General features: G+C 44.0%; 2 protein-coding genes across 6 annotated transcripts in view; one reads left to right on the forward strand and one right to left on the reverse strand.

The window, feature by feature from the left end:
* LAMP2 (lysosomal associated membrane protein 2) overlaps positions 1–15672 on the forward strand; it is a 29747-nt gene extending 14075 nt beyond the window's left edge. Inside the window, exon 9 of one of the 3 annotated variants that reach the window (XM_083722961.1) lies at positions 1206–7866. In XM_083722961.1, coding sequence (XP_083579087.1) covers positions 1206–1345 — 140 coding nt within the window. In that variant the 3' untranslated portion in view covers positions 1346–7866. Of the gene's footprint in view, positions 1–1205; positions 7867–11891 lie in introns of those variants that run through there. The other 2 variants (XM_083722962.1, XM_083722960.1) reach the window with 2 other exon arrangements.
* Positions 15673–15871: 199 nt separating this feature from the next.
* The window catches only part of ATP1B4 (ATPase Na+/K+ transporting family member beta 4), a 41836-nt gene continuing 33811 nt past the window's right edge, over positions 15872–23896 (reverse strand). For all 3 annotated transcript variants that reach the window (XM_083723048.1, XM_083723049.1, XM_083723047.1), the window contains exons 4-9: positions 23069–23197; positions 21822–21929; positions 20240–20436; positions 18763–18819; positions 18568–18660; positions 15872–17199 (exon numbers count right to left, since the gene is read on the reverse strand). In XM_083723048.1, coding sequence (XP_083579174.1) covers positions 17038–17199; positions 18568–18660; positions 18763–18819; positions 20240–20436; positions 21822–21929; positions 23069–23197 — 746 coding nt within the window. In that variant the 3' untranslated portion in view covers positions 15872–17037. The remainder of the gene's footprint in view (positions 17200–18567; positions 18661–18762; positions 18820–20239; positions 20437–21821; positions 21930–23068; positions 23198–23896) is intronic.

Below are 23896 nucleotides of genomic sequence, written 5' to 3' on the forward strand. Positions count from 1 at the left end.
AAGGAGGAATTATTTGAAGGATGGAGTGGATCTTAAAGAGCAAACCTGATTCAAACAAGTGCATGTCACGCTCTAACCATTGGCAGGTGACTCTCCAAAAGCAGAGGCTTTTTCTATGTGGCATTTGTTCATTTATTCATTCATTTATTTGAATCTGGCTTGATGGTTAGCTTTCAAAAAGCCTTTGAGCCCGGTAGTTACAGAATAATAAATTTTAGGCAGCAGACTTGCTTGTCACCTCTCCCCCCCCCCCAAAAAAACCCCCAGCTATATTGCAAGAGCAATAGTGATTAAAGATATAAATGTAAATTTGCCCCCCAACCCTCCCCCAGTATTTCAGGATTCAGATAACACTTCTTTAAGGCATAATGTATTCTGCAATTAGGAATAAGCATCTTCTATTTACCACAAAAATCAATCTACTATAATATAGAAAAATAGATTTTTCCTTTATAGCATTCATAGTTTTTATAGCCATAATCAGGGTTACTCTTGACATGCTACCTGTGAGCTCACAAAAAATGAAGTCTAAACTTGCTTCATTCTCCATACCCACAAAATCCTTTCTATAGACAAAATTTAATTTTAATTTAATTTAATTTAATTAGATGAACCAGTGTCCCAGTACCTAAACTAGTGCTAGGAAACGAGGTCCTTTGGTGCAATCTTTTGGTATTTCCATAAGTCATCTAAGGTGAAAATTGTTGGCTTTAAAAAAGGGGATTAGACAAGTTAATGAAGGATAAGCCTGCCTGTGACTGCCAACCCTGATTCCTACATTCTCCCTCCACTCCCAGAAGCTGTATGCTTCTGAATACCAGTTGCTGTAAACAATAGGGTGTTATTGCACCCAGATACTTCCTGTGAGCTGCCCACGAGCATCTCCTGGTCACTGCGAGAACAGGATGCTGGACCGATCCATCAGGATTCTGTCTAATGTTGTTATGGCAAGCATTTGATTTCTAACAACATTTTCTTGTAAGCTTAGTAACTTCAGGCATATATCTGCAAATTTTGAATCATTTTAGTTATCTAATAAATGTTCTGTTTTCCAAGTCTAGAGAGGGTTGGGATAACTTGGTTGTTTGTCAGACCAAAGGCCAGAATTCCAGCATGTAGGATTGTAACGCTGCTCGCATAAAGGCGAAGGCATAGCTCTTGGCAAACATCATATATATATTTTCTCCCACCTTTCTTGTCTACAGCACGAGAATGTTTGCTGGATGATGACACCTATCTAATCCCAGTTATAGTTGGCGCTGGCCTTATGGGCTTGATTATGCTTATAGTGATTGCTTACGCGCTTGGCAGAAGACAAAGCCAACCCGGATATCAAACCTTGTAAATTTTGTGTGACTTGTTCTTGGCTTTGGCTGTGATGTCTAAAGAAAAGTGCAAGCTCCCAAATGGAAACCAGCCACCAAAAAGGTCCACGATTCTCTTCTCCTTAAAACTGTGGAGATGGCCCCCCAAAACAAAACATGATCAAGAACGTACCTCTTCTGAACATAATAAGGACATCATAAAAATGTATTGGGACTGACTAATGGCCATGGCAAAACCAGCCCATGGAAAGTTAACCTTGCAAATACGTTTGTGTGCGAATTTCATGTGTGGAAATATACCTGTAAAACAGGCAATGGTACAAAAAGGAATCACACTTAGGGTGACCCACTTAGAGTATCAGAGCAGCATGGAAAAGCTGGGGTTTGTACTTACTGCTTTGTACACTCCATCCTTTACAGCTGAAAGGTAACCTAGCTGACTTGGTGACTGTAGCCTAGGATACCAGCCAGGGGAGCTGTGCAGTGCTTAAGCAGCATTTTTCCAGCTCATGGCATTCAGCAATTAAAATCCCTTTGTAGCCACCTCAGCCCAAGCAAACCTGAATAATTCCGGCAAGGATGTAAAAGCTTTTCCTTTACTAGCACCATGGCACTAGTAACTTCTGAAGCTTGTAAATCCTAATTACTGTCCTGTCCTACCTGGTCATTTGGAAAACCGCAGAGCTGGATCTTGTGGGAGCTTAGTATTGCTTTCTTGCTATCTGCAGGGATAGAGGAGGAACCCTTCATCTTAGCATTCTCATTCCTTTCTTTAAAATAAAAGAGAGAGAGAATCAGAGTTCAAAGTGCCCTTAACTTTTACAGCAAATAACTGGGCTTGCTGTTAAAAGTCTTTTGGTTCCATTGCAGCCATTGATACTGGCTTGAACCTGTTAAAAGTCTGTTTATACTTACTTGTGTGCTAAAATGAAAACTATGTTCTTGGTTATACAACCTTGGATATTAAAAAAATAAGATTCATGATTATCACTACATTTGGGGCAAGCTGCTACCTGAAGTATACTGCCATGGGCAGGGTGAGAAAACGTGATCAAAAATAAATTTCTGCTCTACATTTTGCAGCAAATGACTTTGGTGTACGATGTACTACTCAAGTTTTCAGTAAGAGATTTAGTTACATAAAAGACCACTGAAATATGTAGAGTTTCTGCAACAATTGATTCTCTAAATATGAAGAGTGCCCTCCAAAAGTGAACCATCTGTTCTGAGAGTTTAAATTGTGCCTGTTCAGGACCACCTCAGTTTGGAATCCTCTAGCCTAGATGAGTAAGAGTAGGATTCCCCTTAAATCAAGGATTAATTCACTGTGGCCCTTTAGCCCTCGTGGCTCATTATGTTAAGAATGAAGAGAACAAGGTGGCAATCCCCCCCCCCCCATTTATCTGCTTGTGTTTCCTCCTCCAAACATAAATCAACTTGCTTAAATCACTCTTGTGAGCTGTCTGCTAGAAAAGTCTTTCCTTGGCTTGGCAATTTGATGATTTTTGCATGTGTGTTTGTGTTAACATGTACCAGCTTACTGAATTTGTCATAGCAATTTGTCATTGCACATATGCCATAACAGATTTAGACCAGACGCAGAGGGTCAGAAATGATGGCAAAAATGTGTCCTGGAAAGCTAAGCAAAGTGCACACCTTCATCTTGAAGGTATAGAAATGCTTCTGCTAAGCACACGAGCTTTTCTACTTAAAATCTGTACAGCTTAAAAGTGACTGGTTTGTGTTAAAACACCTGAAACTTTAATGTCTGCTTTAATCTGTTGAAGCCACTGTCTTTCTTATATAATTGTATTTCTACGTAAGGACTTGATTGTCTGTGCACAAAATGCTTTAATAAAGAATCTTATGTTCCTAAGGAAGCTTGGTCACATTGCTTGATTGAAAAGCTTTTCTGGAAAATCTCCTCAATCACTTTTGCCTTCTCTCTAAGGTTGGACAGTAGATTATGTGTTACTATAAAGCTTTGGTTTTCCAGATGGCTGCTTCCAGGTAACTTACCTGCTGATTGAATTATTGGTGCATCTATCATGGAAACCCTACAGAAGTCCTAGTATACCCACAGATTGGAGTGAGGGGCTGCTGTCCACTCTCTTTCGACTGCACCCTATAATGCATCCTGTGTCTGCTTTGCACAGCGTAGAGGATGATCTGTAGTGCTGGGGAAACTGTCTCTCAGGAATGTTTTGTCCCTTGTCTTATCTCCATTTTTTGAAACTCCACGGTCGCCTCTTTCTCCATTTTCCTGGAACACAGTTTGAAAGCTACTGCTGCAAGGGCTGAGCCAGACGACATCAACTCATCACTTGCAGTTAAAAATAGCAAAAGCTTGTGAGGGCAGGGGAAAGCATATGAGGATCACAGAAGATGGGGGTGTTTAAAACTTTTCCTCCCTGATGCAATCCTGAGAAATTTAAGAACCCTAAAAAGTTGCTCCTGGTCTGGACAGAAAAGCCTCTGTTGGCACCAGGGCAGACTTCCCTGCGAGGGCTGGTGCATCAGTTAAAAATAACAGAGTGGGGACATCAGGACCATGGCATGAGAGGAAAAGGTTAAACCTCCACTCCCCATGTTCTGTGGGCCTGGCAAATCCTTCCTTGCTATTTTTAACTAATATGATTGCAAGTCCAAAAGTTGGCTCTAAAAGCAGAGATGGATAAAAGGTAGACTAAGTAGACCAGACAGAGTAAATAATCCTGGGCAAGTTGGACCTTGAGCTCATCCAGCAGGACACACTTACATGCAGCTTTTGCAATCCTGCAGGGTTTAAATATGTAAGCTACGCAAGACTGGACTGTGGTTAGGATTAGACTCCTAAGATTCATTCCAGTGCAGACTATAATATTGCCTAGATTCTGCCTCTCCATAAATCCTCTTTATACACTTAGATGTCTTTAATACCATATTTTTATCCTATCTGAAGAGAAACAGGAAGAGCTGGGAAAACCATGTTGATAGCTGAACCCTGCATGCTCACATGTTCTGAAAGCTCTCACTTGGGCATAGAATTTGCAGCATTAATAGTTGGACCCATATTACAGTGTCCAGGTAGTATATATCAGGGCAGCTTGATTCACTCAATTAGGGTGTGCTTGTACTATTTATCAGTTGCATTGTATAAAATGGTGGCTTGCAGCTAGCATGGCCAAGGTGCCTTATGTGTGGAGGATTGGAATGTGGGGCCAAGTCCTTCCTATCATTGGCTTGGACTAGAAGGCATCAGGTGTATAAACTGGCTGATGTCCTTCAAAACTACCCTGAAACCCCCTTAGACTAGGTGGTATCTGGGAAGGTACACATGTACCTTCTGTACATGTCTGTATCTGGGCACTCATTTGGGCTGCTGTTAGGACACTTTCAGGGCAGCCACATCCCTAGAGAGTAGCATTAGGACAATCGTTAGCCTTGCCATAAGATGTGCATGGTTTAAATCAGGCATGGGCTACCTGCGCTCTTCCGTATGCTATTGGACTGCAGCTTCCAAAAGCCCTGGCCATTGTGGTTAATGGCCATGGAAGAGGGTAGTGAGAGCCCAGAAACCGAACATCTGAAGGGTGATTGGTTCATCTCCTGCCTGAATGGGCTTAAGGCTGAGCTGTCTGACCTTGTGCTTGAAGTATCGCTGAAGTAGAGGCAAGGCTTTCAAATCAGCATGGCTGGGATCAGGCTGCAGATCCTGGAAACGTGCATAGTAGTAGTAAGAGAAGCTCCTTTCAGTTGTGTTAAGCTAGCTATAGAAAATCACAGGCCCTCTGAAAGTGAACTAGTGCACTCCTATGCTTGTAATACATGTCCAGTATAAAAAGGGTGTTTTTTTAAGTATACGTAGGCGTTGCTTCTTGGGTCAGCAGAATTATCTGCTCATTTTTACAGTCTGCTCATTTTTACAGTCACAATCCCAATAATGTCATAGCAGGGACAGGGAGTTTTTGATCCTCCAGCTGTTGGTGAAAGCTAGCTCTCATGCTGATGGGAGTTGTCCAACATCTGGAGGGGCATAGCCCAGCACCCCAACAGTTGCTGGATAGCTAAAAGATTGGACAGTTAGGGAAAGAGAATGTTTGCAAGACTATATTGTCATATGCATTTGGAAGAAGGAAATAGCGCTTCCAAGTTCCTACTGTTGGTGGGAAGGACTGCATCTGTAAATAAACTTTGTATTTTCTGCAGCTGGAGACACACAATCTGTACTATAAAATGGGTAAACTATTTCTATGTTTGGTATCGTAGTATTTCCTGTAGCGGGTAAACTCTGTGACATCCTAATTCAGTAACTCCTGAGCGAAGTGGAGGAATTTTGCAGATTTCCTGAATTTGTACCTCATAAAATGGGCTCTCTGAGCCTCCATGTTTGGGTAGATTTGGGCCCAATTTCGTGGTCTGTAATGATACCCTAACATTCCACCAAATTCTTGGCATTTTGTATGCAAGAAAGCTGCACACATTTCTAATAGCCCTAGAGATGTTTCGTGTTAGTATGCTACCTTCAGCTAAAGTTACGACTTTTGGGGAGTGATGAGGACCACAGAAGGCCAGGGTTAGCCCAGGAAATTATTTTTGCAAAAGCAAAAGGCCCTGGTTTTGGCCTTCCCAGAAAACATCTAGCTCACTATTTATGGAAACAGGGTCCTGAGCAACAGAAAACAGTTTTTGTCCCAGTAAGGTTCTCCTTTGTTTCGATATCCATGGTGGAAATGCATTGCAGAATAGTTCACTTTGATACCGAACCTTTTTGCGCCTTGGGCCCAGCAGTGAGACCATGTACACACAGTGGGGTGGGTGGGGGGGAAAGAAAAGCTTTGGGTTTGGGTTATAACCTGCTGCTGATAGCTACTCAGGGAGGAATGGGGTTTATGCCGGGAATATGACTGGTGGGGATAAATATCCCAGTATGTCATCCTCCCCAACACAATCCCTCCTTCCCATCACAGTTGTGCCTTGCCCCCCCCCCCCCCAGCCACCAAAAGGCTATTTGGTGGGCTGGAGATAGTGCATCTGGAGGAGTGTCAACTGAGAAGGCATCTTGGGTGCTTGCATGCCCACACATGCCGCAAATGGGAAGGGGGCAGAATTACTTTGTCATCCAAATGGGACCTCTCAATTGCTTAACATTCCTGTTACCCTTTCTCCATCCAGCTGAAGATTGCATCCCAGAGGTGGACTACTTCTTTGTGCCCATTATGGTGGGAGCATGTCTGGCAGGATTAATTGCTCTCGTTCTTATGGGTTATTTTGTCGGCCGCAAAACTCGTCATAATGCTGGCTATGAGCAGCTCTAAAAGCGGAGTGCAGTTTGGGCTGAGCACTTCCACTTCCAACCCGCTGAGGAGTGATTTGCACCAGAAGAGTGTTCTGTTGTCACACAGATGTTGTTCAGAGAGACAAGCCTACTGCATGCTCATAATAATTAAGTGTGAAGTGACTTGTTTTGAATGTGGATAGGCCAGCTTAAGCCAATTATATTTTTTTCCAAAAAACAAATTATTGCAGTGCCAAATACCATGATGGCACAAAGCCACCTCAGATGTCTTGTCCTCTCAGACCTGATGCAAAGCTAATACTTATTTCCTGCATGCCGTAGTTTGCAAACGGACACAAGGCTGGCTGTGCAGGAAACCAAACTTTACAACAGTTTAAAACACATGCAAACAGGTCTTGAGCGTATTTTAAAGCTCAGGTGACAATCTGATGAATGAAATGTTGTGGACTCATTATGGGGCTTCTTGAGTGATGTGTATTAAAAAGGTCTTAAGCCATTTACCTCCTGATTTTGTGAAGTAAATATTTTGCATTATTGGGTCCCTCTGCCATTAATTGAGCATTTTGAGTTTTCTACTTTTCAGAAGTGACTTATACCCTGTTACTAAAAAAATAGTAATAGTCCAAACATTACTCTGGTTGCGCCAGCCAGCATTATATAAAATAGGGCACTCGCTGTAGCCTCATTCTAATGTTTGTGAACGACTACCAGTTGTCTTGCTGTGGGTTGTGTTAAATAACTGTGTTTATAGAGTCATTGTGCATGTAATACACTGCCTATCATTTTGGCAGAATTGGCTTTTCATCTTGTGCCCTGTTTACTAAAATAGCTGCCTTGACGTCCCTTCCTGGGGCAGAAGAACAGAATATATGCTTTTAAATAAAAATGATGATACCCTTTTAGAACACTGTTACTGAAAGAAACATTCAATTATGTAAAGCAGAGATGGGAAACCTGTAGCCGTCCAGATGGATGATGCTGGAGTACGATTGCCATCTGACCTTTGGCTATGATGGGAGTTAGACTCCAACAATATCTGGAAGGCCATAGCTTCCCCTTCCTGCTATAAGGCAATATAGCCTTTGGGTCATCATAGCTATGTTTCAGTACCGCACATGGAAAGAAAGTATGTCAGGATCCTTAACTTTGTTTAAGGACTTCCTGTAATAACAAAAACAAAAAAAAATGTTTATGAGGATGTTGTAATATTCTGGAAGTTGAAAATGTTATGATAATAAACTGACTTGCCTTATTATTCAAGCAGCAGGGGAGCTGGGCGAAGCCTTATGATTATTATCTGACTCTTCTTCTAGAGGCTTCCTTGAAAATCTTCCCCAAGGCTGCTTCTGAAATCCAAGCCTCTTGCTATTTAAAGTGTTGACATTCTGTTGCCTACGTGCTGTTAAACTCCAGGTTAGATTACTGAAGCTTGTTACATGTGGGGCTGCCTTTGAAGACTGCTTGGGACCTGCAGTTGGTGCAGAATTGCGCAGCAAGATTGCGCACCTGTTTAAGGGAGTCCAAGCATAAGATGCCAATTCTGGCACAACTCTGCTGGCTGTCAGTTAGTTTCCAGGCTCAATTTAAAGTGCTGGCTTTAACCTATGTAAAGCCTTATGCAGTTCTTGACCCCCAATGCCTTAGAGACTGCCTCTCCTCCCCACAGAAGCCACCGCATAGCCTGCATTTTTCATCTGAGACCCTTCTCCATGTGCAGAAAGTGGCAAAACAAGTATAGGCCTTTTGAGTGGTGGCTCCCTGTTTGTGTAATGCTTTCCCCATGAGGCATGCCTGATGCCATTATTATGCATTTTCAGGCATCAGGCATGCCTATTCACCCAAGCTTTCAATCGTTAAATGTGGAGGGTATTGGGTATTTCTATGGTGGTCTCTTTTTGCTTGTCTTTTTATTGGGGGGGGGTGTTGAGTTACTTATACCTGCCCTTTTATTTATATTACAGATGTGCTGTTTGGGTTTTAGTTTTATTCTGGTTTTTATGTTTTGGTTTTAATTTTTGGGTCACTTGGTGTCACCTTCTCTGAAGAAAGGAAGTAATGCAATAAGTAATCATAATAATATTTTAGCTTTCCCATCAACTCTGCAAAAGGAGAACAGGGCACAGAGCCTATCTCATGCTCTATCTTGTTCTTTCCTTGAGGCAAACATCATCATGACAGGCAGTAGTGGCCTTGCAGTTCATACACAGATGGAGTTTGAGATGCCATATTTCTCCTGTCTTGTTTGTGTAGAGATAAGGGAACTTCCTGGCTCAGGCTAGAGGTCAGTTCCCAATTTCAAGGCACCAGCATCAGACTTTTTTGAGGCTGGGATGATGCTGGGATTTTGCGAATTAAGCAAGTTACAATAAGTTGCTTTAACAGAGTTTAGACCTTTGGGGGGTGAGTCAGTACAGCCTGGCCAAAAAAAAAAAAAGTTATTAACCCCAAAACAGACTAGTTATTTTGCTGCCATGTACCTGTGTTAGCATATCTGTTGCATGGATTAATTACTTAAAATGAAGTAACTTCCATTGAGATTTGCTATCTGGCATCCTGGAGGAGACTTCAACCCATCATGGGCTAGTGGCTATTTGCAAAGCTGTTTCAACACAACTAGACAGGTATATTATTCCTGCCACCTTTTCCTGCACATCTGCCTGCAGAGAACTCTTAGTAAACAATGTATGAACTTTTAAACTGTGCATGGGATTATCATTTTTGTTATTATGGTATGCATTTTTTGTGTTTTTATATTGTAAACCGCCCTGCGATCTTTGGATGAAGGACAGTACAGAAATGTAAATAATAATAATAATAAAGTACATGCTGAGAAAATTTAATAACTTGTTCCTTGTGCAGCCAACGATTGACCATTTTGTTCTCTTTGCCTCCTTACTTTCTGTTTTAAAATTCCTCTTTGCCTAATACAGTATTTCCTGCTGTTTCTGCAGGATGGTCCTAAGTCTTCAGTTTATTGTAACTCATGGATAAATGTAGAGAGTTACTCTCCTTTCTGTAGCACAAACTTCTGTTATCTCCCTGCCGTTGGCCCTGCTGTTTACGGAAAATATTTGAGTCACATCTACACCGTATATCTAGAGCACATGGCTTCCCCTGATGAATCATGGGAAATGCAGTCTGTTAAGGGTACTGGGAATTGTAGCTTTGTGGGGTAGGTAATCTACAGTTAACAGGATTCTTTGGTGGAAGCCATGCTTTCTAAAAGGTGTGGATGTCATTGATCTCATGCTGAAAGCAACACTACATACCTAACAGCTAACAGCAATTCACAATCCAATTATAATTATGTTTACTTAATGAGTTCTACTGAGTTCAGTGGGATGTACTCCCTAGTAATGATGCTTAGGACTGCAACCTAAGTGATGCATGGACAATTGGGGGAGATTTCCCTTTTAAAACATGCTAAGATCCTGTGTGAGGCTGAAACCCTCTGGTTCCTAACCAGGACCAGTCCAAGACAATTTGCTGCCTGTGGCTAAAGAACGAAGTGACATCTCTTCCCTATTATGTGTACAAAAGCAGTTCAATCCTACCTACTGGCAGCAGAATGTACTCCACTGCGGCTGAGGTCAGCCGCCTGGCTGAGGGAGTGCTTGGCAGACATTGCCCTGCCCACTCCCTGCATTTATCCGCAGAGGCAGCAGCCTCACTCTTGTCTCATAGGACGGCTAGCTCTGCTCCTAAACCCAGTCACAAGTTCTAAGAATGAGGTCAAAGGAAATCTGCTCCTTCTCCTAGAGCGTGGAAGCCACTGCAAACAAAGTGAAGAAAATCTGGGCTAACTGCAAAAGCATTCAGAGCTGAGCTTTAACACTTCACTGATCATAATGCTAAAGTGACTTGCACGTATCACATTCTGGAGTCTATTTATCAGGAGTGAGGCAATGGGGTGTCCTGTAGTGATGAGGAAAAGAGACTGAACTACATATTTAATCTAAATCTAGACTTCAGGTGTGGGGTTTTTTGCTTTTCTTTAGCTGTGTGCTTTCCTATAAAACTGGCAAATATTTCTATTTAGAGCCACCGTACTGTAGTGGTTGTGCCAGGACATTTGAGGCTAGAGTTCAAATCCCCACACAAGCCATGGAACTCCCTGGGTGGCCTTGGGCCTGTCGCCATCTCTCAGCTTAACCTTTTCTCACTGGGAGGTTGTGAGGGTAAAATGGAGGGATGAAGGAGAAAGATGTGCGCCACCTTGGGATCCTTGGGTTAGAAATGCAACAAATAAATAAAACAGGCAAATCCTAAGGTCATCTCTTGGCTTTCCGGACATCCCTGTGAGTCTAGCCAGTGGGCACCTTGGTGCAAGTTTCACTGGTTCTGTTTTACACACCAAGCACTGTAGATGTTCCAAAATTTCAAAGGTGGCTGGCCAGAGAAAAGAAATCACAAACTTGGGCCCCACCTGCACTATAGATTTAAAGCAACAGCATACCATTTTAAACAGGCATGGCTTCCTCCCCTCCCCCCACCCAAGAATCCTGGGAAGTGTAGTTTGTTAAGGGTGCTGAGAATTGTTAGGAGACCCCAATTCTTCTCAGCCAGAATTCGCAGATTTCCCTCGTAGGAAGCCTTTTGACTGTTAAACTACTCTGGTCATTGTAGGCCTGTTCGGGGGAATAAAGGTAAAGGAACCCCTGACCTAGGTCCAGTCGTGACTGAGTCTGGGGTTGCAGCGCTCATCTCACTTTATTGGCCGAGGGAGCCGGTGTACAGCTTCTGGGTCATGTGGCCAGCATGACCAAGCCGCTTCTGGCGAACCAGAGCAGCGCACAGAAACGCCGTTTACCTTCCCGCCGGAGCAGTACCTATTTATCTACTTGCACTTTGACGTGCTTTCGAACTGCTAGGTTGGCAGGAGCAGGGACCGAGCAACAGGAGCTCACCCCGTCACGGGGATTTGAACCGCCAACCTTCTGATCGGCAAGTCCTAGGCTCTGTGGTTTAACCCACAGCACCACCCACATCCTGCATTAGGGGGAACAGGACATCCTATAAACACTGAACACCCTTAGCAAACTACAGCTCCCAGAATGTGTTTTTTTTTTTGGGGGGGGTGGACGATCTCTATGGCTGTTTAAACTGACAAGATGCCGCTTTAAATGTGTAGTGTAGATGGGGCCTACGTTAGGAAATAAGAGTTTCAACTATGTCACTTGTGCTTTTGCTAATTTGTGCTCAGATGCTTGCTCTCTTCACTAACTTCCTGTCCCTCGCTCTGTGTTCTCCCTCTCCCTCCTCTCTTTTTCAATCTTGTCTTCCTACAGCTGAAGAATGTACCAGTTCTGATTTCCTCTTTATCATCCCCATTGTGGTGGGTGTGGTCATCGGACTCCTTATTGTTTTTGCCTTTGTCTTTTATATGATCGGAAGGCAGAAAAGTGACAGTGGCTACCAAGCTGTATAACCCTGTTATGTGCTGCTGCTGCTGCTGCTGCTGCTACTTCTGCTTTTCTTCCTTTCTGTTTCCGCTCGCCCCGTACCCTTAACAGACTTTCGAGCTCATGGTTTTCTTACAGTAAAAGAAAAGAAGAAGGAAAACACACACAAGCAAGGTAAATATAATTTGTGCATACAACAGGAGGTAGGAACTGCTGACTGAGGCTGCTGCCTACTTTGAGAATCTTTTTTTGGACTCCCCTTCACCACTTGAAAACAAGACTGATTTCTGAAGAAAGAAGTGTTGGAAACAAATCTCATCCCTCTTCAGCTTACGCTTCCGATTTGCATTTCCTGGATTCTAGTTATTGTGTGGGTATCGAAACAGTTAGCAAACTTTAAGGGGGCGTTTGCAGCTTTAGGGAGCAGCAGCAAATGTCATAGGAAGTTTCTTTATACCAAGACTGTGGGCGGTCAAACTTTTCATACCAAGTGGGCTGCAAGAGTTTTCGACATGGAACCCACGGGCTGTATACTGCCTTGCACAGGAAGGGGAGTGAGGCCAAAATTTGACACATGCACCCAGCCTTCATTCTGCCTTCCCAAAGCCAGATAAGCAAGGGGCTGGGCTTTGGGAAGGCTTTGGGCAGGTCCCAGAGCCCTTCCACCTTCTTCTCAAAGCTGCGAAAGCACTAAATAGGCTTTGAGAAGGAGGATGAAGGACTCTAGGACCCTGTAGAGCCCTCAAGCCTCCTTCCCTAAGCCCAGTGCCTCATTTACCAAGCTTTGGGAAGGCAGCAGGAGGGCTGGGGATGAGGTGTCAAATGTTGCTGAGGGCCACCAAAAAGGTTCCAAGGGCCACAGGCAGCCCTCAGTCTATGCATTGAACCACCCTGATCTGGCCTGATAACAGTGCTTTTCCCCCCTAAAAAAATGTTTTTTGGTACTCTCATTTTCCTACTCATATTGAAATACTGCCCCTCAATGAGGCCAAACTTAGATTCACAAAATGTTTAGGGGTATGTGTACCCCTGTGTACCCCCAGAAAAAAGCACTGCCTGATACTGTCTACACTGACCACCACCAGCATTCCAGGATTTCAGGTAGGAGAATTAACCAGCCCTACCTGGAGATGCCTTGGATTTAACCAGAGACTTATTGCATTTAATGCAGATGTTGTACTGCTGAGACACGGCTTTTCCCCTTAAAGGTTTTCAACATTTGTGGGAGTGAGGTTCTGGTTAAAGATCGATTGTAACTTTAATTTCTGTGGCCACTTCGTACATGGGTAGGGAAACTGTGACCCTCCAAGGTGCTATTGGATTCCAACGTTTGGCGGATAATTGAGGATGATGCAAGTTGTAAGCAACAGGCTTAGTTGATGAAAGTAAATCAGCTGCCTTATAGCAGACTATGCTATTTGGTCATCTAGCAAAGTAGGAACATAGGAAGCGGCCTGATACCGAGACAGCTCAAAATTCTATCTAGTATTGTCTGACTGGCAACAGTTCTCCAGGGTTTCAGATATGGGTTTCTCCCAGACCCTACCTTGAGATTCTGGGACCTACTGCATGCAAAACAGATGCTCTACCACTTCCCCGTGTCTTCTCCAGGGACTGGGAACTTCCAGCTGCTATTGGGCCAACTGCTGGCCCATGATTTGGGATGCTGGGAGTTGTAGTCCAGCAACATCAGGAAGGCCACAAGTTCCCAAGTAGTTTGCACAAGGCCCAAATTGCCATGCACCCACGGGAGCTTTGGACTTGAATTTCTGGAGCAAGAGCCTCACCCCTTAACCACGTCACCCCACATATCAAACTACTTCTGACACCAAAGCTGCATGGAAGGAGACATGCCTGTTCAAAGAGAATGAAAAGGTCAAACAAGCTTACTGGACAGGTGGGTTATTTCTCCCACAGTACAATTACTTACAGCACAGAAGCTTAGCTTTGGGTAGGTCCAAAATACTTCATTTACCAAGGTACTACCTATTACAGGCAAAATGTGAATGCCCATGGAAGTTTGCTACTTATTCTGGAGATGTATAAGCAGGTAAGTCTTGTTGAGGCCAGTGAGACTTACTTATAAGTAGGTTTGCATAAGACACATAAAACATAGGATAGTCACCAAACATGTATGCCTGAAGAATCTTGGCTGCCTGGCTAGAGATCCCATTACAGATGGTTATTTTTGTAGGCATTTCACTATGCCATAGGGTTGGGGAGGAATCTGTAGTCCTGCTGGAATAAAACTCCCATCAGCCCCAACCATTGGCCTTGTTGGGTGGGAATTGGGAGTCAACCAGCATTTGAACAGTCATACTGTCCTCATCCCAGGCTTTAGGTAATGTGAAGAGCCTTCTTCAAATGTAAATACACCTTGATTTATTATACTGGTATGTCATTTTTCATTCCCAAGGATACTCGGAGCAGTTCACAATAATAAAATCAGGCAGAAGTGCAAGGTGCTGTGAGTGGTACCACATGACTCACAGCTGCTCTCTTGTATCCCTGACAAAGACCTGGAATGTATATGCTGGAAGTTATCCTTGCAGATGGATTTGCTGAGAGAGCTGATCCATCTGTTTTTGCCCTGGCTGGTTACCTAAGTCAGGAATGGGGAAATGCATCTGGCTGGCAGGCCAAATCTTTACCTCTTCCCACTACACCCCTTGGGCCAAATTTGACAAGTGGGTGTGAGTCCATCAACTGACATGTTTTCTTTTCCTTGCACAGTTTGAAATAATACCACATGGGCAAAGACACAGCACTTTGCAAGTGCCAGACATCATCTGATTGTGATGTATGCACTCAACAGTCACAGCGGTGCTTGCAAACCCGACTTTACATAACATCAAGTTGTGTATGTGTGTGTGTGGCTTGGGCCAAAATGGTCTCACAGGCCATATGGGTTGACCTGACGGACCAGATTAAGCTCATGGGCTGGAGGTTTCCCATTGCTGACAGAAGTGAATGGGTATGTACTTTTGCTTCCAGATGAATGTGAGGGATAGGAAGGGGAAGCACGCTATGCAGTGATCTGAAAGGACACAGGCTCTTGCTATGTTGTGACTTAGCACCAGAATGTAGGGGCTCAGTTGCTTTGTCCGTGTTCATTCATTCATTCACTTACTGACTCACTACTTTACTCCCCTTCTTCATGATGCCATTTCCATTGCACAGTTTTCTTTCTGGTGACTGGGGCTCTCACAAAAGTGTTCCCAGTGCTGGATTTAGGGCAGTGCAGGTGATTTCTCCATGCAGGGCAGAGCTGTGTGTGTGTGCAAAATTGATAAGATCCATTTGGAGATGCCAGATTTTGGCCTTGCACAGGGCACCACATTATGAAAGATTACCAAAGTCTGCCCCTGCTGCTTCGCACAGCAGCCCATCCTAGCCCATTTTCTTCATGATTGCATGAGGTGGTACCCAAGCTGGATTGTGCAGCACACACCCAGCTCTACTCAATTGAAATGCCCTAAGGCTTAACATGAAGGCATGGCATATCCCTCAATGGTATTTTGAATTGTTAAAAGCTACTTTAGGTTTCTTCTGGTGTTAAAAACAAGCCAACACTTTAAATGTTGTCATAGTATGTATGACAAGTGATAACGAAGATGGACGTATGTCTGTGCTAAACAATAAAGTCAACCATGGTTGTCTAACTTGACTTTGTGTTAAATAATTCTTGGAGCACAAACGTGTAACTTGGAATGCGCTTTTCCAAGTTCAAGTTAAGTGTTGTGCATGCATGTTAACATAGCCCAATCCCACACCAACCTTTGATGCATGTTCTGATGGCAACTCCCCCCCCCCTTAGTCTCCCAGTCTGAAATGCTGCACAAATAAAGAGACAAATGGGGTCAGTGCACATTATGAAGATTTTTACTAATTCATTTTGATTTATAGTCCACCCTTTCCAAAGAGTGTGGGGTCGAAGTGAAAATACATTCATAACAAAACTCCCAGTTACACTGATTAAATCCACCACCTGGCCCTGGCCCTTGCTGCTCACAGCCAAAATGGATAAAAAAAATCAGTGTTACAGCACTAACAGAAAGCATGTTGGTTTGGGCTACAATGAGCTGTCAGAGGATGGGAACACCAGAGCCAAGGGGCAGACCCAGGTAATTTATTTCTATGTACACTTTGTGTTTACAGTGCACATAAACACTAAGCTAAATGAGAGCATTCTCTCTATAGGCAAATTCAGGGGTGGAAATGATCTCTTGGCTAGGGTGGGCCCAGGGCTGTTTAGAGGTCATTGTCACTACTTAGAACTGAGCTTGAAAAGCAAAAGGCAACCAACACGCTGTATTTCCCCTGTTCTAGATCAGAGCCAGGAAGTCTCAGTAGATAGGCCAATAGTCATCAACATGACATTTATACTTTCTAACTTCTAAATTGGTGTGTCTGTGAACTGCCTACCTCAAACAGAGGAGATGTGGACATGGAATATTCCATCTGAGCAGCGAGTTTTGGAGCAGGTTCCTTTTTAATCTAATACACACACAACTATTCAGAGAGGAGATTTCCGGGGTTTAATAATCTCCAGACTCCCTTGCTCAAGTTCAAGTGCACATACAACATATTAACCTTGGGGTGTTTGTTAATTGATGAGCAGCTGATTTGCATCTGCCTGGGCCCAGTGAGGGTGGGGGTGAGTGACAATAGCAATGGTTCTTTTTAGAGTCCAAATTGCCTGCTTCATACCAAATACCACACTTGTTGATGTGCCAGTGAAAAATCTAATATAAATACATTGTGTGTGTTTATGTTTTAATAAAAGTTTTCCAACATGACATGTGTTCATTTGCTCGTAGGATGGATGTTTTAAAATATGTCATCTATACTTAGATTTAGATTTGAGTTATCCATATTTATTTTTGTTTGCTATGAAAGCCAAATAACCCCCCCAAATCAGGTTTGAATTTTCCTAGTGTGTGTGAATGGCCTATTTCTTCTTCTTTTCCCTCCTCCATGGTGAGAAAGATTTGCTTGCCATTGGAAGAGCGATAGCAAATGCTGCTCTGGCCTATGTTGTGATTTTCAGCATGAAGACTACTCGCCCCAGAAACCGGTCACTGTTGAAGTTGTTGATGATACCCTTGCCGTTCAGTTGGCACTGAACATTTATCTCTTTGTCCTTTGCCACGTCCGAAAAATGAATGCCCACCAATGGTTGTGTATAATTTACCTGGAAAAAAATATAAGCAGATGACAGAAATAGGAATGTCCAGTGGTGGCTCAGAATAGCTCAGTGGGGAGTGATTGGGCTAAAACATAAACAGGGGGCAAGTCAGCTGAAGTGCTCTGTGGCTTGAATCCAATATATATGTCACGTGAGCCAGATACAGGTACAGTCATACATTGGTTTTTGAATAGATTAGTTCTCGAATGTTTTGGCTCCTGAACGCTGCAAACCCAGAAGTGACTCTTCCGGTTTGTGAACTATTTTTGGAAGCCGAATGTCCAACCGGGCTTCTGCGGCTTCCGATTGGCTTCAGGAGCTTCCTGCAGCTAATCAGAAGCTACACTTTGGTTTCTGAACATTTTGGAAGTCAAATGGACTTCCGGAACAGATTCCGTTCAACTTCCAAGGTATACACAAAGTGGAATTTAATGCACTCAATCTATTAGCACAAGGATTTACCGTTGTGCAATAGACTGAAGCAGATCTGGGGTGGTGTGGGGTGTGTAGGGGGTGGGGAGAAGGAAGAAAGTTCCATTGTGTAAGTATACATCCTTACACTAAAGGAATGAGTGCATTAGATACTTCATTGCGTATACTGCATGGCCTGTCCCAACGTTAGACAGAGGGAAGCATATGGCTCAGGCGGCAGATGCTGGAGAATGGCAAAGAGCAGTGAGGTGTTGGAGGACAGAGGTGTAGGTGTCACCTGGCCTGCCCTACACCCTCCCTAAGATACCCTGCTTTACAATAAGCCCACAACTTATGTGGGGATTACGTTCCAGGAACTGCACCTAATGCAAAAATTGCGTATTGGGTTCAAGGGTGGGTGTGATTACCAAAGTCAGTTTTTCCCAGAACGCTGCCCCCTTTCTAAGTTTTTAATATATATCTACCATGCACACAAGTCACAGACTTTGGCACATCCTCCCAACTACAATGTGTCACAATGGTGTCAGTTTACACATTCAACTGCAGGAGATTAGGACCTTGTCTAGACTTACAACTGAACACATCTGTAAACTGTGCCATTTCAGAATACAGAGGGGTATGCCACTGCTAAATGTTTTCCCCACATTAAATAAAGAATCCCTGTCCTCAGCCCTGCACCCCCAAATGGTCTCTAGCACATCAGGAAGAAGTTGTGCTACACTTCCATTAAGTGGAAACATTTTAAAAAATGAGACCCACCACCCACTGCATTCTGGTGCGATCCGTTCTGCTATCTCAGAACTCTAATTACCCACTGCCTACTTTGGACCTCTTTCTCCTCTTCTGTTTAAAAACTGCTCTTCTTATTCTCTGCTACCCGGCAAACTGCTAAAGCCAGGCAAGTGAAAGGCACGCTTGCCCAACAGCTGCATTTCTACTTACATGTGTGTGCTTGCCGTAGTAAGGGAAGTACATGTGATCAAATGTTGAAGATGGGAAGAAACCCACTGTCTTGATATCCGCCGCATCACCTTTCTGCATTAACAAAAATAAGGGCACGAGTAAGATACAGTATGGATTCATGGTGCTGATGCCAGCCATGCAATAAGCAATACAATCAGGTGGAAAAGGACTCACGTGCACATTGCAGCTCACGGTCACTGGATTCCCATAACCAGGCTTATAACCTACAATCTATGACAAAAGACAGTATTTTTAATTATCTTTGAATTAAAAACGAAAAAGGTAGCCTATGATTAAGACAAAGCCCTATTTTGCTATATGGTTCCAGCAGATCTGCAAAGCACAGGAGGATACACATCTGTAATACACTGCCTTGGTTCGCACATAAAGTATTCCATAGTTTGTTTGGCAAACCATGAGTTGTCTCCCAGACAATAAAACAAAGGATGGGTCTTTTCTCTAACGTTTTTTATGTTTTCCAGTTGTTTTCACCTCATGCCTTTATAGTTTAGTGGCCACCTGGAACCATGTGGGCAAACAAATCATGGTTAAGGAAGGGTGTAGGGTTTACACAAAACGCCAAGCCATAGTTATAACAAACCAAGGTTTGTTAGCCATCAACAAACCATGGTATCAGATTGGTTAAGCTGCTAGGTAGGGTTTACACATAACACTTAGTCATGGTTTAGCATTACATGCAAACCAGTCCAAGAAGTATTTTTGGCTATTGAGCAGTCAACACAACACACAGGAACCTGAGAATCCTAGTGTGCATTCAGTGAAGTAACAGCCCTAGTATAACACCCAGTATAACACATTTTAATCAGCTGGTTGATTTAAAAAAAAAATCTGTTCATCAGAAATGTGTGACTAAAAAGATTTCTTTCTTTTTAAATTCCCTGCAACAAATTGTGATGTAGATCCATGACAGCCTAATGCCCTCCTCCAAAGTGCATTTACTGGGAAGCAAATCCAATGGTTTCAGTAAAATGTCCAGAACAGGCAAGCTTATGAAAGCAACATTAGGAACCACTATGTGTCAGGATCACATAATGTACATTCATTTAAATCAGTGTAATAAAACAGGAGCCCAGCAAAGAGTAATGTTCCTTCTCTACACTTCTTACCAAAAATTAGAAGCATTTTAAATGAAATATGTTGCACCTCTCACACAAATTTACTGTGCTATGATTCAAAGCAAATAAGCAGATATGAGACAACAGTTGTTTTTAATCACTAAGAGGGGGGTTGGGAACCAATAGTGTCGTTAGTTACCGTAACTCCAACTCCCATCAGCCCCAATCAGCATGGCCAATGGTCAGGAATGATGGAAGCTGTAGTCCAGAATCATCTACATAGCCACAGGAGCCCCATCCCTACACTAAGAGGATAGTGCACTAACACAACCATGAACTGTGAGAGTTAAATGAAACCTGCATGGTCAGAAACATGCATATTCTAGGAGGCAGCTGTCATCTTGATCTGCACAAAAACTGGCCACCACTGCAAACAGCATGCCATTTCAAAAGACTTATTTTTCTGACTAGCAAGGCTATTCTTGTGTTTCTTCATTAACCACATGTATGTGAGCACACACCTCTCTCATTCCAGGATACATAAAAAGAAATAAAAAGTAAGCCAGGGAACATACTCTATTCATCTTCAGCAAGATGCAAGGTTGTCCTGTTGAATAGCCAAACGATGGATCATTTATCCCAGAACAAGCATTTAATGTGGATCGCTTGAATTGGCAAGCCTTTTTCAGACCACTTTCTTCACCGTCTTGGATGAAATAATTGCCTTCATTGCATTTAATGTTCTTCTCTTCTTGAACTTTGTCATCATAATCTAAGGGTAATAATACAGAGAACGTTAATATTCCGTATGCCTTTCACCACAACATTTTCTCTTGCTACAGGAGGCAGAAAGGTCCAAAGGGCTCCACATTCACTTGGTTATCCTTCCAAGTAGTGGCAGAATTTGGGATTTCAAAATTCAGCAGCACCCTGTGCAATGCCAAATTTCAGCACCCCCTGCTTCCCGCCTTGTCCTACATTGTTGTTGCAGCATCCCCTGTGGGGCCCTAATGGCTTGCCGTCCAGGGTGGGTGAACCAGTTGTGCTGCCCTAAATCTGCCTCTGTTTCCAAAGGCCACGTGCCAGTGGTAGGCAGGGCCAGTGGGTACTGTTATGTACTGAGTTGAATAGGATCCAAAATGCAGCAGTCTGATTGGTCCTAGAACAATAGGATTTAGAATGCAGAAGTCTGATTGGTCCTAGAACAATGCAGCAGTATGATTTTTCGGCAGAAGCCACCCTATCCAGCTCCAGATAGAAGTGAATCCACAACCTGATTGGCTTACAGGAGAAGTCCGGAATTAGCCAATCATGTGCAGCCCATTGTGTAAATAATGTATATAAAGCAGATACTTTGAGGGGACTTCCATTCCTCCTCACCACTATGAGCTGAATAAAGAGCATGAAATCACTTTGCGACTCTGAGTATATTTCACTGGCGACGAGGATGGGATCCCGCTGAGCTGACTGCCACACACAGCACCGCAGCACTGCCACCTGCCGCACCGCTGCCTCGCACCGTGTATCCAGGCTTCAGCTCCGGGACACAAGGAACTCAGAATGGCAACCGACAGCAGCTTCTCGCCGTTCAACCTGGTGCGGACCACCAAGGACACCCTCCGCCGCATGACACAAGGGGATTGGGAGTACCGCCTTGCCACATTCCTTCTAGCACAGCACAGCACCCCCAGCTCAACGACTGGCCGAAGCCCCGCTGAACTACTAATGGGTTGACGACTCTGAGTATATTTCAGGTACATAAGATTCCTACAGGTTGGCTGAGTCACATGACTTGAATGTCATTACTAACTGATTCTTCTTCCCAGTTTGACTTCATCAGATTGGCTAATTTATCCTCTTCCTCCCCCTTCTTTTCCCTCTTTTTCTATTTCCTCCTGTCTCTCTATCCCTACTTCTCTTTCCCCCTCAACCCCATATTGCCTGCAACTAAAATGTCTCAAACTGACTGTAATTGACCTGTATGAAGGATTCTTACAATTTAAAAACAGAGACACTGAATGTACTTTTGTTACTTATGGAAAATCTTTCAATAGAAAACATTTTTTTAAAAAAAAAGATTGGCTAATTTATATGGAGCTGGGGGGGCAGGGTGTGAGTAATATACAACCCCCCCGCAAAAAAAAACAGAAATCCCACCTTGTAGGAACGCATGCAGGTTATCCACATATTTCTGCCACGAATCGGCGTCAGAGGGTTTGAATGCAATGTTGACTGAGCTGCTAACGTGTGGTCTAATCATAACTCCTGCAACAGAAAAAGCCAGGAAACGGAAGTGTGAATCCAAAATGGAGCTTTTTTTTAATTGAACAGAGGTTGGCAAGAAGTTCCCTGATGGGCTTTCCCTGCCCTTTGATGCCCCATCTCTATAGCACCGCTTCCTATAGTTGTGGTGGTTCCTCCTTTCCTCCTCCCTTTGCTCTCTCAACTGAACCCACCATCCAGAGCGAGAGAGCAGGATGCTGCTCCTTCTTCCATAGCTGTTCATTGCTCAAGCACCAGAGAAAGCAAAGGGGGTAACAATGGCAGCAAGGACCTGCGGCCGCCCCCTGTCTTGTCCATTTGGACAGCAGGTTACAGTGGATATACTATAGCTCCTCATCTCAAAAGAACGCAAGAAGTGGGCTGCTGGATCAGGCCAAAGGCCCACCTGTGCCAGCATCCTGCTCTCACAGTGGCCACCCAGATGCCCCTGGGAAACCCACAAGCCAAACCTGAGAACACCACAGTCTTCCCAACCATGTTTCCCAGGAACTGGTATTCAGAGGCACAACCCCATGCAGAACAGCAGTTGGAGGGTCAGGGGACAACTGTGAAATGTCGCCCCACCCCACCCCAGGAGGCAGACCCTCAGAAACTATCCAAGGATGTAACAATAGCCCAAAACCAGATGCTAGGCTTTCTGTTGGTACTGAGAGGGGAATAGGGCCTCCAAACAACTCTCAGTTGCAATCCCCAGCGGGGTTTATCAGTCAACTCTTCTTCCCAGGAACAGGGATTTGTCTCCTACATACTTCCAGAACAGTTAACACACTAAAATCCCCAGGATTCTTTGGGGGAAGCCATGACTGGTCAAAGTGGTATGATACTGCTTTTAAAGCATAGTGCAGATGGGGCCTTCCTTTCTAACATCAACATCCCACACCTGTCTTCTGGTATAGAACCCAATGTGGTGTACGTGTGGTCCCTAGGTAGTCACCCTCCATCCAGGCATTGGCCAGCCCCAGATCTGCTTAGCTTCAGCAAGGTGGTGGTCACATGCACCTGGGATATACATGGTGCAGCACCACCAACATACGTAGGGTTGATACAAATTCCATGAGCCTAGCAAGCTGTGCTCAGAGGCAACTGAGCTATAGCGATCTGAGTTCAAGTATATCATTTACCTGGTGGAGCAACTCTGTCCCTGTGCTTCGGTGTATAGGGGCTCAGAGTCATTAACATCATATACATGCAAAATGCAAACATCCCAGCCAGGAACAAGTACAAAACGAGGTAAAATAAGAGTATCAAGCCTGCAAGACAAGAGAAGACGAAACGCTGTTGACTTCCCATGAAGGTAAGAGGTATCCTGTATGAAGCAGCAGCAGTAATTATGCTGGTCCCACAAACATAGAGTAGGGGGCGGTGAGGCTCTCTATCCTACAGAAAAGGATGCTGGACTTGATCGGCTGCCCCCCGGTACTTTGTAAAGGAGCTGTAGTTCAATAGTCAAGCATCTGCTTTGCACGAAGAAGGTCCCAGGTTCAATAATCTCTAGACAGGGTTGGGAGAAATCTCTGGGCACCCACAAGTCAATGAACAAAGCTGGAGGGACACAGCCAGCCAACCTCTGTGGCACTACCTCTGAGAGAGAAGCTGTTCAGCTCCACCTTCCACAGCCAGCCAGCGAGTCACCCTTTGCAGAGGGGGCTCGGATGTGGAGGCAGAGTCTGCCCTCCAATCCAGGCCCTTCCCTGCAGAAAAGGGTGTCTCACTGGCTGTGGAGAGGAGGAGAAGAGGAGTTCCCCTTCTCTTCTAAGTGCAGGCGTGTGACATTGCACGTCCATGTTACGATGGCAGGCACTCACAACCCTGAGGGTGAGATGGCACCCCTGGCACTGCAGACTGTACTGAGGTAGATGGACCAATGGTCTGAGGTACAAGGCAGCTCCCTCTGCCCCTATTTGCTCCTGCATTAAGATGCAGATAGTGTGGTTGAGGAGGGTGTTTAT

Source organism: Podarcis gaigeae (genome assembly GCF_964106915.1).
Source record: "Podarcis gaigeae genome assembly, chromosome: Z".
Lineage (NCBI taxonomy): Eukaryota > Metazoa > Chordata > Lepidosauria > Squamata > Lacertidae > Podarcis > Podarcis gaigeae.